The sequence below is a fragment of the Microcaecilia unicolor genome, chromosome 1 (genome assembly GCF_901765095.1).
Source record: "Microcaecilia unicolor chromosome 1, aMicUni1.1, whole genome shotgun sequence".
Classification (NCBI taxonomy): Eukaryota; Metazoa; Chordata; class Amphibia; order Gymnophiona; family Siphonopidae; genus Microcaecilia; species Microcaecilia unicolor.
The window spans coordinates 394530834-394550043 of NC_044031.1; the positions used below are offsets into that span (position 1 = coordinate 394530834).

Below are 19210 nucleotides of genomic sequence, written 5' to 3' on the forward strand. Positions count from 1 at the left end.
GCAAAAAGGAAACGAAAGATAGCCAGAACAAAAAGCAAGGAGAAAAAAAAATAAAAATTGATATTCAAATTAAAAATTCCTCCCGCAGGAATATTAAACAATTTGAAACCATAAACCAACTATCTATATAAAAAGAGCTAGAAAAGTGCAGTAAATAAATTTCTTAGTATTACATGCATTATACCTAACCCAGCCAGCTGATCAACAGTCTCTTGCTGCAGTATAGGGGTGGCAAGGTCACATTGGGGCTACTAAGCCACCAAGGATTCTGGGATCTCTAGAGTGAGCTGGGGTTCCAGGGGAGGATATCGGAATGCCGGAGGGGGGTGGGGACATGGGGTGTACCAGCTATGTGCTACGGAAAGGAGAGGGATTTCTGGGGAACATGATTACATTTTAGCCATACATTGGGGGGGGGGGGGGGGGCATTATGCCATGGGATATGAAGTCCCAAAAGGTAGAGGATTCAGAAGGACCTCAAATTCACAGTTGCACGAAGAAGGCTACAGTTATTTTATTTATTTATTTCCATTTTGGCATAGAAAAATAACTACCGGTCTTGAGCAGTAGTAATATTTTCACAATCAAATTGGATCAATAGAGTTGTTTTCATGCATCTGTTTTTGTATTTTTTGCATTAATAAGCCACTTCTCGTGATTTTGCATCGCAGCGGCTCATTAACACACTATTTGCGCACATTTTCGTGTGACGTGTATTTTTGCAAAGTGACTTTGCAGAAGTGCTCTCTATATTAGATATAGTGCAAAACGCCCACATTTTGGTGTTCTTGAGCATTTCCAGGTGTTTTCACTACTTTTTGTACAAAGCACTAATCACGTTGTACTTTAGTACATAGGCCCTTGTATATTTGTATTCTTTCTGTCCTCCGCCTTTTCCCTTCAACCCTCTTTGACCCACCTCCTGTCCCAGCTATAGTGTACTTGTTTCTTACTGCTTGTGTGGCTTTTCTATCGATTATTGTAGTTCCTTTCCTTTTGTTTTTTGATTATTATTAACTGCCTAGATCTGTTAGCTTAGGCGGTATAGGAAATCTTCAATAAACTTTCATGATTTTGGTGTTCCAAAGATCTCATAGATTATGCATAATTTCTTTATCATCATCACTTGTATATCTTTTCCCTAGAAACCATTAATATCTTTATTGCAAGTATATAGAATGCTTGTTAGTTTTTTTTTGTCAGTGTTTATACTTTGCAGATCTCCAGATCTCCATTGCAATTAGAAAGTCGTTTGAGTACTTATTCATTAGTAAAGTGTGGCAACTTGCACTACTCTTACTGAAGCATACCCTATGTTATTTTTTTCCCCAGTAAATTATCCCCTTTAAATATAACAGGGCAAGTGGTGACCAGGAGCTGTATTAGCTTCAATGATTCAGCTTATAAAGTAGGGAAAATATGCATACCTTCATTTTATTCCTATGTTTTGTGTGTTACCTCACTGACTAGCAGTCTGACTCTACAGTGTATTAGTGATTGGACATAGATTTTTATGGCCACACAACCTATAGGAAAGAAACTTATCACTTTAGTGACTGTGTGGTTAAATTGCGTATATGGTCATGGTTTTGTATTTTAATGTACATGTTATACTATGGGGCTCATTTTCAAAGCACTTAGGGACCTGTTTACTAAGCTGTGTTATAGGCGCGTTAACCATGTACGCGCGCTACAATATCCCTATAGGCGCCTACACGGTTAGCACACATGCTAATTGTAGGCACCTTAAAAACACTAACTCACCTTAGTAAACAGGGTCCTTAGACTTACAAAGTTAAATAGTAACTTACGGAACTTTGTAAATCGAAGTGCTTTGAAAATCCACCTCTATAAATGTGACTCTATCTGTATATATCAGTGGTGTAGGTACGTGGGGCCTGGGCCCCCATAGATTTGACCCTGGACCCCCCTGCTGACGACCTGCTCGACACCCCCTCCCGCCGCCAACCCGCCGTCGCCTACCTTTGCTGGTGGGGGATCCCAACCCCATGCCAGCCGAGGTCCTCCTTGCAAAAGGCTTCCTTCTGTTTCTGATGTCCTGCACGAAGGAAGCCTTTTGCGAGGAGGACCTCGGCTGGCAGGGGGTTGGGATCCCCCACCAGCAAAGGTAGGCGACGGCGGGTTGGCGGCGGGAGGGGGTGTCGAGCAGGTCGTCAGCAGGGGGGTCCAGGGTCAAATCTATGGGGGCCCAGGCCCCACGTACCTACACCACTGATATATACAGATAGAGTCACATTTATAGAGGTGGATTTTCAAAGCACTTCGATTTACAAAGTTCCGTAAGTTACTATTTAACTTTGTAAGTCTAAGGACCCTGTTTACTAAGGTGAGTTAGTGTTTTTAAGGTGCCTACAATTAGCATGTGTGCTAACCGTGTAGGCGCCTATAGGGATATTGTAGCGCGCGTACATGGTTAACGCGCCTATAACACAGCTTAGTAAACAGGTCCCTAAGTGCTTTGAAAATGAGCTGGCGGGGGGCGGCAGCGCCGGGGGGGGGGGGCTAAAATGTGCCCCCTCACCTCGGGCTCTGGACCCCCCTCCTGCCGAAGTCTGGCTATGCCCCTGGTATATATATATTTGAATAAATAAATAAATAATGAGGTTTATATATAGGAATATGAGGTAAGTTAATGCAAGTTGTGTTTGGGCCTTAAAATCATGGTAAAATAATATTTCACTGCCTGGGAGCATGGAGGTGCAAAACTGCAGCCCAATGCTCCTGAGCTGACAGAGCGGGACCCCCACAGTGAAAACCCCCCTTCTGTCATCCACCCCCCACAGGGACTATCTTTGACATCATTAATGGTCCAGGTGGTGTCTTTGGAAGTTGCTTCTGCTCAGTCCAGCAACTTCAGTAAAACAGTGCCCTGGCCTATAAGGAAACATGATCCCTAGTGGTAGTCTTGCAAGACTACCACAAGGAGCACCATTCTGCTGAAGGTGCCAGTTTGGGCCTCGCTCCTGCCCAAAGACAACACCCCCCCTCCCCCCCCCCCCCCCAAGACTATCAATGCTTTCAAATGTAGCCTTTGTGGGACGAGGGGGACTTCAGCCAGGAGGAGGTCATGCTGGAGGCAGGGCTCTGATCTGCCAGTCCAGGAGTATCGGGCTGGCATTTTGTGGCTCAATGCTCCCAGGCTGTGGGAATAATATTGCTGGTGAGATGGCTCGCAAATAGCGTTATTTTGTTTAAATGGGATTCAGCAAATTGTGGTACTGAGATCCTGCAGATTGCTGAATCCAGAGGTGAATGAAGGTGCAGCAATCTTTTACCACACCGTCATGAATTCTCCCTTTACTGTATATCTCCGAATCTTGTAAAGGGGATTGCAGTATTCTATATTTTGATTGTATTTCCTGTTTTGTTGTGTTGTGTTGCTGCTGATTTTTTTTCCTCTGTGGTTATTCTTGCATAAATGAAGCAGTTGCACTGCTGTTCTAAAGATAGTAAAAGGTTTGTGCTGGTTCTGTCTAGTAAGAAAAATTGCACTATGTTAAGAATAATAGAAAAACTGTTTAAAAATGTCTTTGAAAAGTAATATAGTCATCTTACCAGTTAAAATAACTGCACATTTTTTCCAGCAATTCATCAAAAGCTAGAAGCGGATGGAACGGAAAAAGTGGAAGGATCCATGACACAGAAACTGGAGAACGTATTAAACAGTGAGTTTTTTTTTTTAAAGCTTTCCATTTGTGTTTTGGAATATGTTTTATTCCTTCGTCTTTTAGGGCCCCTTTTACAAAGTGGCAGCACCCATACCACTGCTTTGCCACACACCAATCTAGTGCTACTGCTGGGCTCCTGCAGGAGCCCGGCAGTAGTATCTGTCCCCAATATGTGCCATTTCTGGTGCATCAGATTTTTTAAAAACTTTTTGCACCGGGGGCTTACCTGGTGGTAATCGGGCAGTGCCACTCGCTGCCCAGTTACCACCGGAGTAGAGCAGAAGCCCATACTGCCTCCTAAATAGGTGACGGTAAGAGCTTCCCTGGGAAATGGCTGTATGGCAAATGTTTCACTTACCGCATGGCCATTTCTGTCCCCTGCCCGGAATTTCCTTTTTCCGGGTGGCGGTAAGGAGGGGTGCCTTGGCACTTGGCAAACCTGCGCACTGACACCACTGCAGGACCCCTATTACCACCGCTTGGTAAAAGGGGCCCTTAGTTAATAAGGTAAATTAAAGACATTAAATAAATGTTTTTCCACAACGTATTTATTAAAAAAAATAACTAACTTGTAATTGATCACATTTTATTTGGTAAGTGCTATTGGGTCAATGTTCAAAAGCATTTATGTGGATAATGGCACTTGCTCTGCGGTTAGTACTGCTATTCGGGATATTCAGAAACACTCTCTGAATATCCTTACACTATGCTGGGGTGGAGCATGGGCAGAGCCAGGGCAGTCCCAGAGCCTATTCGGATAATGGCAGTATGCAGCCTTGTATCTAAATAACTTATCCAGATAACTTAGGGCTGATAGAAGGCTGTCCTGATAGTAGACAGCATATTGCCATTATCCAGATAAGTTCTGGCGCTGACTGCTTTATCCACATAGAATCAGCCACTATCTAGATAGTTGTAGTGAATATTTGGATATTATTTGACCAGCGCAGCTGATATTTAAAAAAAACAAAAGAAAAAGCTGACCATGGTGGCTCAGTATTGACCTGAAATATATGTACAGTAAATTTGCACAAGCTTAATTGCCATTGTGTTCAAGGTCATACCCAAAGAAGAGATAACAATACTTGGACTTCTGTTTTTCTTCTGTGTTTAGGTTTTAGGACAGTCAAAATTTCATCCATGCAAATAGGTTCTGCAGTTGAAATCTTTTTTATATTTTTGCCTGTTGTTGACTCAGTGGCTGCTATTAATTGCTTGGATTTACCAGCATAAAGATACGTTTGAACAAGATGTATGTTTCTGCCTTTGTATACCTGTGAACTTATATTCTCAGAAATCTAGAATGTGTGAAGGTATATTTTTAGTAATGTGTACATGTGAAAATAGTGCATATGTGCTTTTCTGTGTGTAGCTTTTGTCTAATTTTCAAAGGACACAAATTCATGTATTTCTGATTTTGAAAATTATGTTGGGGAATTTATGCTTTCATATATACCAGCTGTTTAACACACACACACACACACACACACACACACACACACACACACACACACACACACATTTGTATTTTGAAAAATATGCATGTAAACACAAACCACTTTGTAACCCTGCTTCCTCTTAAGTCTAACTGAGCAAACAGAGGCATGCACAAATAGTATGCATTTGTGTTTATCTACATACTGCATAGGCTGTTTTTGTAAAACCTTAGTTTTGCACATAAACCACTGTTTTACCCATGGATTTTGTTTTGAAAATTACCCTCGGCAGTAGTTAACACAGTATTTCTGTTAATATTTCTTTATTAATCCATATTTTCTGTACAAGCTTGATAATTGCTTGATTGTATAATTTCAAACCTATAAATTAAAAATATCCTAGAATTGACTGCCACAGCAGAGTTTCACAGTATGTAGTAATATTTTGTAAAATGTGAGTATTTTTGTGATTTCAAGTGCACGGCCTCTAATCATATAAAACACACAGCTGGACCTCTTGAAAGTATTTGACTACATTTATTTTTGAACACCAGAGGACAAGAAACTCTGAAACAAAGTAATGTTTTTAACACTGCATTTTATATTGTGAAAATGGGTTAGAATACAAGATTGCAGTGAAATCTTATGGTGAGCAATAAGATTATTACTAATACACAGCATGAATTCTTATACCTCCTGTTTCTTTCTACTGCAGTTGCAAACTTTGAAAACTCTGGTAATTCAAATTGGCTTATTTACATTTATGGACTGTTGTGTCTGCAGGCCAGTTTTTAAAACAGATTTATGTAAATTTGGTTTCAGAGTTATTGCAGTAAAACTAAACTCACATTTACAGCTGTTAAAATGTATTTCTTTTTCTGTTTTTTTCTTGATAAATTAAAAAAAAAGCGAGTACATAAATGAAAATCCAATCGCGCTAATTCCCCAGGATTGCCATTGAAGGATGTGGGTGAAAGTTGGTACATACAGGGATTATGCTTGTACCCATAGCAGAAAGCCAATTTTATAAAAAGACATTTTTGCAAGTAAAACACTCCTCTTTGAAAATGTATTTTAAAATTGTCCTTCCTGTAAATGTCTTCATTTTGATCTCCAGAGGGTAAATGGCAGGAAATGTTTTTGTTTGTCAAATCTCATTTGTCATAATAGTAGGTATTTTTTAGGATTAGTAGTTTTATGTTAAATTATTAACCTATCAATTGAACATGCAACTGGAGAAAACCTTTTTATTGTCCCTTTTTAAAATTTTGAGTTTGCCGTTATATAACAATTTCTGAATTAGAGCATTTATCCAGAGTGCAGAGTAGTCAAAGCAGGTAGTGTTCAGAAAAAAAAATGACATCCATGCTATATATTTCAGCAGTGTTTAAACATTATTTAAATTAAACAATTATTTTACAAAGACTACTTTTCACATGGAGCAGGCCACCCACAGTGTTGATGAAAGAAAATGGCACACAAGCCACCCAGTGAGACTGATGTAATTTTTTCATCTTTGCTTAAAGTATAATCACTAGACCAGATAATGTAGAAACTTTCGACAGGCACTGATCAAAAAAAAAAAAAGACTGAAACCATTCCTGTTCTGTTTTCTCCTTTTTGGCTAATTAAGAATAATTCACAAGGAGAAAAATGTCAGCTATTTATGCACAGTCTAGCAGATTTTCAGAACTGTAGTTCTATCAATATTTGTTTCTTACACAAGCTGCAAATCTATTATTTAGCGCGGTAGTTTTGAAGTACAGAGGCTGCACTGAACACATGAAACAATTACTAATTTTCAAATCATCTTAAATGCCAGAGACAGGACCAATGGTTTATTACAAATTGCTAGAGTTTTACCTAATATACTTTAAATTACTGTATGTTTTAAAAATAATTTACATGTAGAAGTGATTATTAAGAATTGTTTTTGAAATACTTACGGAAAAATTGACTTGAAGCTGAGTGAGTTTTTGGAGCTTTTGAAGGTGATTATATACTTTCTACTAAAGATGAAGTCTATATTTCAGTTAGTTGAAATACCTAATCCAAATGCATTATAGTATGGGCAAAGGCAACTATAAAATTCTCTTAAAGATACAAAAAATTTACTAAGAGGCCGATGCAATAAAGTGCTCCAGGCTTTGCACATGGGTTAGCTTGATTTTACTGGTCAATTTTATTTGAGCACAATGTAAAAAGAGTTTTGTCCGCAAGCTGACTTTGTACAAAGCTTTGGATAGCCATTAAAAACTTATATTAATGAAGATGTTAGGTGTTCAGTGCAGATGTAGAGAAGTACACAGAAGACCCTAAGAGGGTCTTTTACTAAGCTGTGGTAACATTTTTAACATGCGATTGAAATCAGCTAGCCAAGACGCCCATTATATTCGTAAAAGACCCCTTAAGGTTGAGTGCAGGGTTCTCTAACACTGGGGTTTTAATGGATGCCCTGAGAAGGAGTAAACTGTTAGTTCATTCTTCTCTAGTCTTCACTAGTGAGGCTTTTATGCCTGTTTCTTCTGACTGCATCAGTCCTTGAAGAGTGCTGGAGCAAAAAAAAAACGCTGTACTGTTGACATTGTGTATCAGCACTTCGACTTGCATGTGCTGGAATGCTGTTCTACACATAATTAACGGTATTGGAAAATATATGTACAGATTACACTGTAGCACATGCACGGATCTGTGTGCATACAGCACCAAATGCCGATACAATTTTTTTGCGCTAGCACAGACCTGTAGGTGCATGTGTCTGATGTGCTACGTTAGCATGCTTTCTTGCACACAATCCAGTTGTGTTTGATTTGCTTACTGCATTTAGGATCTTTTTTTTCTTTTATGCAAGTATTAGAAAATTCCTTAGCATGACAACAGGTCAATCCAGGACAAGTGGGTTATGACCCTCTAGTAGCACGTGGAGATAGACGACACAGAGTTGCACTGTGCCTTAAGACCTGATGCTCAGTGTCACCTCCCAGTATACCTCTATTTCCAGCAGGAGGTGAATGTGTCTGACAACTTCTCCTGGATTGGATCCTTGACTCCTGTTCTCAGTTTCTGGCCTCAATTGAGCTGGGGGCCTGTGGCTGGTTGGTGTGGCCTCAGGAACACCTAGTGGTGCTAGGTCCATACCCCTTCCCCATTCTTGGATCCTGCCTCGGTTCTCCTTCCTCTTTAAAGAAAGCTTGAAGACAGCAAAAAAAAGAAAATCCAAACCAGCTTTGCTGCAACAAGGCAGTGAGCAGTTCCTGGTCTGCATTTTTGCAGGGAAGCCTCCGGGTAGCGTCAGGGTGCCCTCTTTGTACCTGCAAGTACGTCATGGTGGCCTTCTTCAAGACAATTAAGTGCTGTTCCCAGTGTAGGGCCAGGAAATCGGCATTAGGTATTTTTCCTGCGTATTCCGTTATGGCGTCTCAGCAGCAGAACTGCAGGGGAGTGATTCTATCTTCGCTGGGTGCAGTGGGCATTCTGGAGACAGCACGGAAGAGGCGCCTACGTTGGGTTCTTGCATGCAGGCTTCTCCCTCACAGCTCGGTGTGCATGCACAGCCAGAGTCGGGATTTTCTACCCCTTCTGACCAGAGGATGGCTCCAGGTGAGCAGTGAGGGGAAGTGCCATTTTCACCGGAGTTCATGCTGCTTATGCACAAGGCTTTCCTCTTAAAGCGGGGGCAGCCTTCCCCGGATCTTTCTGCCCCTCCCCCTTGGGCTCCAGTCTATCAGCCTGCTAAACGGGTATGTTTACAGGCACAGGTTGACTGGGTGACGTGGTCTGTGGCGTATGAGGGTCCTTCTGTAGGTGCTCACTCATTGCTGTTGGATTTTTCTGCACATGGGGATCCTTTGGAGGAGGGGAAACTCTCTTCTGAGGATGGAGATGGTCCGTCCATGGCCTGTTTATTCCACAAGGAAGAGCTGCCATCCCTGATCACGAGGGCTCTGGATATTCTTCATATCAGGTCTCCCTCCACCCAGGCTTCCGCAGTGGCCTCTAATCCCATCATTTTGTGCAACAAAAAGCTAGCCAGGACTTTTCATATTCATGAGGCTATGTGCAAATTAATTGACACCCAGTAGGGCACTGCCTGACACTGGTCTTAGGGTTGTGCGTGCCATAGCTTGCCTTTACCCACTGACCTCTGTGGAGATGGAGTCTCGTAGGCTCCCTGCCGTGGATTTTTTAGTCATGGCGGTAACTAAGAAGACCATAGTTCTGATTCAGAGAGGTACAGCCCTCAAGGGATATGCAGGACAGTAAGATTGAGTCAGCTTTGAAGTCCTCCTTTGATGTGTCGGCCCTTACCCTGTAGGCATCTGTTGCTGGTTCCCATGTGGCTCTCCGACTCTGTCCTTTATGTGTTTCCTCCCTGGCGTATGGTGGGCAGGGTGCCACGGTGAGTGGTGCGCCATCTAGGTAGAGTGGTTCTAGTGGCACCGGACTGGCCCAGATTGCCATGGTATGCGTACCTGGTTCACCTTCTAATGGATGATCCCCTTCCTCTCCCTGCAGTGCAGGGCTGCCTTCTTCAGGGGCCCATTCTGATGGACGATCCATCCTGCTTTGGTCTTACGGCATGGCTCTTGAGTGGTCACATTTGAGTAGGAAGGGGTATCCGGACGCAGTCATTGTTACCCTCTTGCAGGCGAGGAAGCAGTCAGTCCGTAGCCTATGCTAGGGTGTGGAGGCTTTTTTTTTTAGTACTGGTGTAGTGAGCAGGCCCTGTCTCCCCTCGGTTCTTCTCTTCCTCATATTCTGGCCTTTCTTCAGGATGGTTTCAAGAAGGGTCTGGCCTGAACTCGTTGATTCAGGTGGCGGCCTTGGCCTCTTTCAGAGGCCATGTGAACAATTCCTCGTTGGCGGCTGATCCGGATGTGGTTTAGTTCTTGCGGGGTGTTAATTGCTTGCAGCCACCTCTTCGATCCATTTGTCCTCGGTGGCATCTTGATTTGGCCCTCAAGGGTCTTCAGGCAGCTCCCTTTGAGCTGTTTTGGAGCGCTTCTCTAAAGGATGTGACTCGTAAGACCTGTCTTTTTGGTGTCCATTGAATCAGCCTGGCGCATGTTGGAGTTTCAGCCGCTCTTGTGTCTGGACCCTTTCTTTGTTTTTACAGATGGAGGGGTTTCCATCTGTACCGTACCTTCCTTTCTGCCTAAGGTGATCTCTCCCTTCCACGTTAATCAGGCAGTGCTTCTTCCTGCCTTTCGCACGGAGGATTATGGGACGTTGTTTTTCCTGCTGCATCTTCTGAATGTTGACAGTCTCAGTTGCGTTACCTTGAGATGACGAATAACTTTAAGGTCTCAGACCATTTATTTGTTGTCTTTACTGGTCCTTGGAAGGGTCAGGTTGCTTCAAAGGCTTCGGTCTCTCGTTGGATGAAGGAAGCAATTTCCTCAGTCTATATCTCTTCCAAGAGGCACTTATTTGTGATTAAAACAGGTGTAACCAAAACATCCTAATTTTGGCCCTAGACATTTTCATTTTGTTTTATTATTGCAGAAAAATATCTATCTTTTGGTTCCTCCTATGTCCCACCCAAATCATGCCCCTTTGAAATATGGATGGAGACAAATATCTGAAATTGAAGTGTTAAAAATCGCAACTTGGATGTTTTTGAGACAAAAACCTCCATCTACCACCTTATGACTTTTTTGTTTTGAAAATGAGCCTCTTAATGATCTAAGATTTAGGAACAATAGAAGGCACTCCTGGATCAAGATAAGTGCTACTTGAGGCAGAAAGATGATGTAAAAAATGATCAGTGGCGTGAGATAGTAAATTGAAATGTTGAGTGAGCCCGTGATCTATCATGACTGAAAGAAAAATGCTCCAGTGCATTAGTGGGTTTATCTGCATAAATGTTGGTCACTGATGTATAAAAATGAAAATGCATTAATAGAAGAACCAGAAACAGCAGCAAAGAGTTTTTCAACTGATAATACTCAGGGTGGAAGTGTTTGACATACCCTAGGTCATGTGTAACCAAAGAAGATCAGAATAATTTAAAGAATCCTGTGATTATTTGCTTAAACTGTTGCTTATTTTAGATAAGTCTCTCCACTTCTTTGCTTTGTATTGTCACACTTTAAAAAGTAGGCAAAGTCTGGAGGACAAGTCTGTGTTAAATTACAGTATTTTAACCTTATCTTTATGATTATGCCGATGTAAGTCAAAAAACATTTGCACAAATGATCTTTACTTTATTTACTAGGGGCAAGCGAAACTGCAGATGCATTGTTCCAGGAAGTATTGGGTCGCAAGGATAAGGCAGATTCAACAAGAAATGCACTCAATGTTCTTCAGCGTTTTAAATTTCTTTTCAACCTTCCCTTAAATATTGAAAAAAATATTCAAAAGGTATAGTATCGAAAAAGATGTTTTGCAAGCTATACCATTTCTGATGTTAGATAAGCTTATAGTATTCTTTTCAGGACTGTAGTTCAAAACTTTTCTCTGTTTTTAAAGGGTGATTATGACGTGGTCATTAATGACTATGAAAAAGCCAAGTCATTATTTGGGAAGACTGAGGTGCAGGTGTTCAAGAAAGGTGAGAAATGGCTCTTTATATTATATATGAAACAGCGGTACAATGTGATTCAGTGTGACATGCAATAATAGGGGAAATCAGGATGAGCGTAAATAACTTCTTCACATCACAGAAAACGGCATCAAAGTTGCAGCAAAAATAATGCCATGGACGTTTACACCTGCTCAGAAGTAGGTGTAAATGTTCACAAGTATTTTATAATATACATAGTAAGTGTAATGTAATATGGTTATTGTATCCTGCTAACTCCCAATCAATGAAGGTTCAAAGAGGGTAACAACTGATGAAAATAGACAACATATCAATGAATCAAAGATAAACTACATGATTCCACCTATGCTTCTCTCAGAATCTACCTCCAAACACCCCTACACCAGAGTCATATGCACAGAAAGCCTTTGTTAAATATCTGTCTAAACTTAAATTATGCATTTCAGTGAACTGTACAAAAAACATCCATAGCTTCAGTCTTCTGACATGGGGGTCTTTTTTCTAAGCTCTGGTAAGAAGTCGCCTCAGCATGCCCTTATGCAGGTCTTTCTCATGCACTAAGGCCATTTTTACAGCAGCCGGAAAATTGCCGATTTTCCTATTTTTTGAATTAATTACCATGTGCTAATTTTGCCATTACTGCACGGCTATTAAAAATATTAGTGTGAGAGCACTTACCACAACCTATTTTGTAATCAGTAAGGGCTCACATGTTTACTGCATGCTGACTAGAGCAGGGTTAAGGAGATGTGCTAACTGGTTAGCGCAGAAATGTCCACTCTCAATTCCCAATTACACCCCCTCTGTGATAAAAATATGTTTTTACATATGGTTTGCATATGCAGATTTGAACATTACTGCAGGATGCTTGAGCGTATCCTAAGGTAAGCCATTTTAAGCTGCAGTAAGCACGCGCTAGTGCTTACTGCAGCTTAGTAAAAGGCCCCTTTAGACAATTCAACCTTTCTGTGAATATTCAGTGGCACTATTTAAATGGATACATCACTGAATATAGATATGATCTGTAGGTGTCTTAAGTTAGATAGTTTCAAATTATGCGTTGATAATACAGCTGAATATTATTTTGAATGTTTCCAATTTCTTTATTGTATTTTAATTGGCATCCATGTCAAAGATACCATATAAATAAGAAATCCATAAGTTCCCCAGAAGCAGAAACAAGATCCAAGTACACAACAAAGAAAAAGCCTTCCATGTTATTATTAGCTTGAAGGCCATCATCTAAACACAAATATATAAATAATTTCAAGCTCTCATTCCAAAGAGGCTGACTGCTCTTCACATTTTGATTGTATAAAGGCTTTAAACTGTTCTACTGCAAAGAAAACAGATGTGTTAGTGCGATACCATATCTTACATTTACATGGGTAATGCAAGACACAATGAGCTCCTAACACATGAACTTGAGATCTTAATGGCAGAGAACTACGTCTATGAACTTGACTTTCATAAGAGAGATCTGGAAACATTTCTAATTATACACCCTAAAATATTTTAATCCTGAATGGAAAAAGCATTTTAAAAAATCCATTCATGATATGGTTCAAATAATAAAGTAACAAATAACTTAGCTTTCTCACCCAGTTGTGGAATTAATTGTGCAGATAAATCTCCAGAAGAAAAGTTCCAATTAGAATTAAATGACATAGGTTTATTCCCTTACAGCACCAAATTTCAATTGGTTCTATTTTCATGTAAACAATAAGCAATCAGAATGGGTGTAAGATGCCTCTGGAACCTCTAAAATTTCTTGTAATGAAATATTAAGTAAATTAACGGGAGAAACATTTTTACTTTTAGGAAAGTTCATAATTCTAATATGCTGCTTCTTTAAAGGATTATCCAAATTTTCAATTTTCGTAGTCAGACTGCGAAGGTTTAAGTGCCTCAGGGGTCCTTTTACCAAACAGCGGGAAAAGGGCCCTGTGCTAGCGGCGGGGGCCCTTTTCCCCGCGTGCCAGGACCCTTTTTACTACAGCGAGTAAAAACCCCCAGACACACATGGCCATGCGGTAAGAGAACTCTTACCGCGTGGCCATGCAGCTGGGAGTCCTTACCGCCACCCATTGAGGTGGTGATAAGGGCTACCGCACTAACCTGGCGGTAACTGGATGTGGCGTTGGGCTGGCAGTAGTCCCGGAAGAGTGAGCAGTAAGCCCGCGTTGGGCTTACCACCGCTCTGTAAAAGGGCCCGTCAGTTACTACTTTGGATTGCTTAACTTCTCTTTCCAATGTGACCAGAGAATGAATACAAGCCTCAACCTTCTGCTTAAAATCCTGAAGCCTGTTTTCAAATTTTGACAACAATTTCTTGTTGAAGTTTCAATTGTGTGATAGCCAGCTGTCACACCCCTCACCTGATTCAGGAAGCCACTAGAGTCCTGCTGCATGCCTTGCTTAAGTGTCTTTTGAGTATTTACTTCTGGTTGCTGCACTTCCCTTTTATAGTCCTAGATGGGGTGCTAACAGATGACCTCACTTCCTGGCTAGGGATATATAAGGAAGTGCTCTACACTCCTCCAGTGCTTTGCCAACAGGCTTCCAGAGTTGTACTGCTCCATTGTTTGTTGCCTGGGCAGTTCTTGCTTCCAGTTCTGTTTGTTCCAGCCCTGCTTGTTCTGTTTCCATTCATGTTTGTTCCTGCTTGTTCTAACTACTCCCTGGCCTTGACTGTCAGGCCAGTCCCAAAGGACTCATTTCAGAGTCACCCCCAAGGGCTGTTTTCAGAGCCATCCTCTAGACCGCTCCAGTCTTGATCCAGCCAGTTTGCTAGCTCTGTCTAGTCCTACACTGCAGCCAGTCCGAGTCAGATTCTGCCTTATTCAGCTTCCGGACTCTGCCAGATGGTCCCATCAGCAGCTGTCGATGAGGGCCTCACAGCTTTACACCACACAGGTAGAGTCAATCTTTTCACAGCCCAAGGGCTCACCTTCCCCAACTGTGATACCAGTTTTTCAAATTGAGGAAATGCTTGCAAAATTCTTGAGTTCAAATCTTTTTTTATTAATTTTTTAAAAGTAACAAAACATATATGCAATTTTTTTTCACAAAAATATGTTACATACTCAAATGAATTATTAAATAAAATAACAATTATGGAAACAATAATATAAAAAAGAGAGATGCTGTATAGAGACATTAATAAACTGGTAGATTTTTATGATTATCAAAGGGTATGAGTAGGTATAAGACACTGGTTACCTTGAGCCTTTATATATCCATACACAGAATGTCAATGTGATTACAAATCATGATTTAAGTATGTATCCAAAGGTTTCCATGTCCGAAGAATGGCCTGTAGGTTATTTGTTCTTTCAGCAGATTTTAATTCAAATTTTGATATCGTACATACTGTGTTCCACCAAAATGTAGCATCTAACATGTTTACATTTTTCCAGTTGCCTAGAATCATCTGCAGAGCAATGAAGATTAAAATATCAAAAAGTTTGAGATCTGATTCCTTCACCTCTAATTAAGGAAGTGCTGAATGTAAAATTATTATATCAATTGAGAGCTTGGTTTGACAGTGAAATATAGCTTGGATATATTTCAAAATTTGCATCCAGAACAACTTAATCATTGGACATAAATACATATCATATGGGTTAATGTACCTTTGGATTTGGTACAGTGCCAACAAGAGTTATTAGGGGAGAGACCCACTTTCTGTTTTTTCATAGGTGTCCAAATTGCCCTATGTAGTAAAATGTAAAGGGATTGTGCCATGCTGGTAGAATGAGTTGGCCTATTTACTTTGAGCCATAAATGAGGCTGAGACCAATCAGTATTATCAAGTTGTATATCCAGGTCCTTAAACCCAGCATCTTGAATACCAATAGAATGTGGAAAATGGAATAAGTTCAGAACTTTATAAAATGCCAATATTAATTTTCCTTTGGAAAATATAGAAACACAGAAATCATATAAATCAGATGATTCTGATAAATTGTTAGATCAATATTACTTTTTTTGATAGCGTGTGTTAACTGTAACCATTGAAACATTTGGTTGGGAGGTAGGTCATATTTACGAACTAACCCCCGGATTCTATATAGAGCACCTAGAGGTCTGCACCAAAATCCAAGCGGATTTTATAATACCGCGCTTAACTTAATTAGCTTAACAACTTTATCAGCAGTGATAGCACTTAAGCAATAATGAGCACTAATTGGCACTAATTAGAATTTATGCACACAACTCCCTAAGCATATGCTGTAATGCGGTACCCCTAATTTCTAACATGCACAGGTAAAAATGGGTATTGTTATTAGCGGGGAAATGGGCATTTCATGAGTAGTCTGAAATTTACACGTGTGGTTATAGAATGTGGCCCAGTGTGCCTAAATCTACGTGCAGGGATTTATGCCAGATTTTCGATGGTGTAAATGGATGCGCATAGTTTTAGGTGCTGATATATTGACTAAGTATATTCTATATACCACACCTAAATCTAGGCACCAATTATAGAATATGCTTAGTCAGCACTGATTTTAGCACCAATTTTTTTTTCTAAGTGCCATATAAAGAATCTCACCCTAAATCTTCAAATAAGAGAAAAGCTTGTCCTAATAGGAGTTGATTTAATGACCAAATATTTAGTTGTTGCCATAACTTCCATGATTAAAGTTTTCTTTTCTACTTTGAATTTAGAGTTATACCAAATAGAAATTTGAGAAGAACTTAAGACATTGTTTTTCATAGCTTTATCAATTTGCAAAAAAGAAAAATTTGTAACTTTGATTAATTTATTATTGAATAAATTATATAATAAAGATATTGTAATAAGCAAAGAGGTAGGTACTGGTGAGATTAATTCCCTTTCAACTCGGAGGGATCTGTAGAAGTTAATAACCTACATATACCAAATTTAGCTAATAATGCAATCTGCTAGCTGTAAAAATCTGGGAAACCTACACCACCATTCAGTCTAGAGGCTTTGAGAGTTTTCAAAAAGATTCTTGGGGCTCTATTGTTTCATAGAAATTTTGTTAATTTAAACTCGGTGCTTTTGTAGAATGACTTTGAACAGAATCCAGGTAACATCATTAATATGTAATTAATTTGATTACTAAGCATCATCTTTATGGTGTCCAGTCCAGTGGTGATCCTAGGTCGGCTGCCACCCGGGTGCGACCCCCCCCCCCCCCCAGGTGCAGCATGACACCCCCCCAGCGCATCAAAATCCCCCACCCGGGTGCATTCTTGGCTGCTGGGAGCAACCTCGTGGCTCTCGGCTCCGCTGGCTCCCTTCTCCCTCTGCCCCAGAACAGGAAGTAACCTGTTCCGGAGCAGAGGGAGCAGGGAAACAGCGGAGCTGACAGGTGTGTGGCTGCTCTCTGCACCCCTCCAGCTGCGTGCAGCCGGGGCGGACCGCCCCCACCGCCCCGCCCTTGCTACGCCGCTGGTCCAGTCTGCTCCACCATGAAAGATGCCATGGAGACCATTTCTGTGTTGCCTCATGAATTGAATTATTGATTTTAGATGTGTTAAATTCAGTAGTTTGTATGGGGTCTTTGTTTAACCATATTCCTAAATTAGTTGTAAGGGAGACCAATAAAAATTCACCATACCTATATCAGTAAGAGTGGTAAAATCATTTAGGGGCATCACTTCAGATTTGTCCCAATTTATCTTGTATCCAGGAAATTTTGAAAAAGAATCTATACCGTGTTAATTAATTCTGCTTTGGAGCGATTTAGATCAGATGGAAAAATAATCAAGTCGTCTAAATATACTACTAACTTTGAGGTCGTTTTTACTAAGACGTATGTGCCAAATCGACCCTCCTGCCTGAGTAGTGCGGGCACCCAGCGGTAGTTCCAAAGTTGGTGTGCACACTTGTACAGCGCTGCGTAACCCTGGCAGCGCTATAGAAATACTAAGTAGTAGTAGTAGTAGTTTTCCACAGTAGAAAATAATTTTCTATTTTCTGTTGCAGGGGAGTGTTCCCGGTGGTAATCGACAGTGCTGTCACATTGCAGCATGCTGCCCGATTACCGCATAAGTAGCGCATGAACCCTTACCATCTTCTAAATAGATGGCGGTAAGGGCTCAGGCAGTAAATAGCCACACTTTAAGTTTAATATTAGCGCATGGCTATTTACTGCCCCATTTTAAAAAAGACCTTTTTCCTGCCACAGCAAAAAATGGCCCAGCGTGCACTAATTTCATGTGACAAAACTAGCACAGACCACTTTTTACTGCAACTTAGTGAAAGGGCCCCCTTGTTTCCAATGAATTGAATTAAGTAGTAGTAGTAGTAGAATAAGGGACATCCTTGTCTAGTACCACGACTGAGGTAAATTTGATCTGTCAAAGTACTGTTAATTGAACAGACTTCCTGAGGCCATACGCCGTGCGCCCTCCCTGCCCATTTTCAAGTCCTTACTCAAGGCCCATCTCTTCTCCCTTGCTTTTGGCGCCTAACCACCTTCCCCATTCCAGATACCTACACTGACTACATAGCTTATTACCTTTAGATTGTAAGCTCGCTTGAGCAGGAACTGTCCTTCCCCTTGTCTAAACTTGTACAGCGCTGCGTAACCCTGGCAGCGCTATAGAAATGCTAAGTAGTAGTAGTAGTAGTAGAACTCGGAACCCATGTTAAACCATTCTATAGTTTCAAAAAGATATGACTATTCAATGTGGTTGAATGCTTTTTCTGCAACAAGTGAGAGGGCAACCATTGGAGATTTTTGGTTTCTGGCTATATGATTTAAATCATAAAAAAGTCTTTCCATTATCGCCAATGCATAAAACCTATTTGAATTTCTACTATTAAGGTTCCAAGCTTTTTGTTTAGTCGTAATGCCAGTAGTTTAGTAAGAATCTTATAATCGATGTTAAGTAAAGAAGTGGGTCTGTAGTTACCTACTTTTGTCGAATCTCTGCCAAGTTTAGGAATTAATATAACATTTGCTTCTGCAAAATTTTGTTGTTTTTCTGGATATAAATATAATAAATTGTAAATGGAGTACTTTGAAATGTTTATAAAATTTATAACTGAGACTGTCCGGTCCGGGAACTTTGTTAGAAGAAAGAGATTTAATAACCAATGTCACTTCCTTTCTATCAGTGGGTTTCCCTAGATCATATTGATCTTAGAAGTTAAGGTAGGGCAGTTAAGTTTGTTCAGAAAGGTTTGCACTTCTGATGAAGAGTTAGTAGTTTCTGAGCTAAGTAAGAAAGAAAGGAAAAAAAAAGGAAAATGCATTTCCAATACTTTTTTGATCAGTAATGATACCTTTGTCAGGGACATGAATAGTAGTTTTGTCCAATTCGTGATTTGAATCGATTCGTCGGTTCGATTAATTTCAGAAAAAAATCAGGAGTCCAGATTCGGGACTTCCCTACCTCCTGCTGTAACCCAAGCTGCTGCTGCTTCCCTCCCATGCTGCCAGTCAGGCTGCCAGCTCTGCTCCACAACAGGAACTGACACTAGGGGGACGAGACCGGCAGCCACGCCAAGCCGCCAATGCAAGGAGCAAGGAGGTTAGATGAAACCAGGAGATGGAATGACA

General features: G+C 40.6%; 1 protein-coding gene across 1 annotated transcript in view; it reads left to right on the forward strand.

Annotated features, from left to right (window-relative positions):
• EXOC2 (exocyst complex component 2) overlaps positions 1-19210 on the forward strand; it is a 300400-nt gene that overhangs the window by 77157 nt on the left and 204033 nt on the right. Inside the window, exons 7-9 of the mRNA XM_030210951.1 lie at positions 3606-3686; positions 11343-11488; positions 11597-11678. Coding sequence (XP_030066811.1) covers positions 3606-3686; positions 11343-11488; positions 11597-11678 — 309 coding nt within the window. The remainder of the gene's footprint in view (positions 1-3605; positions 3687-11342; positions 11489-11596; positions 11679-19210) is intronic.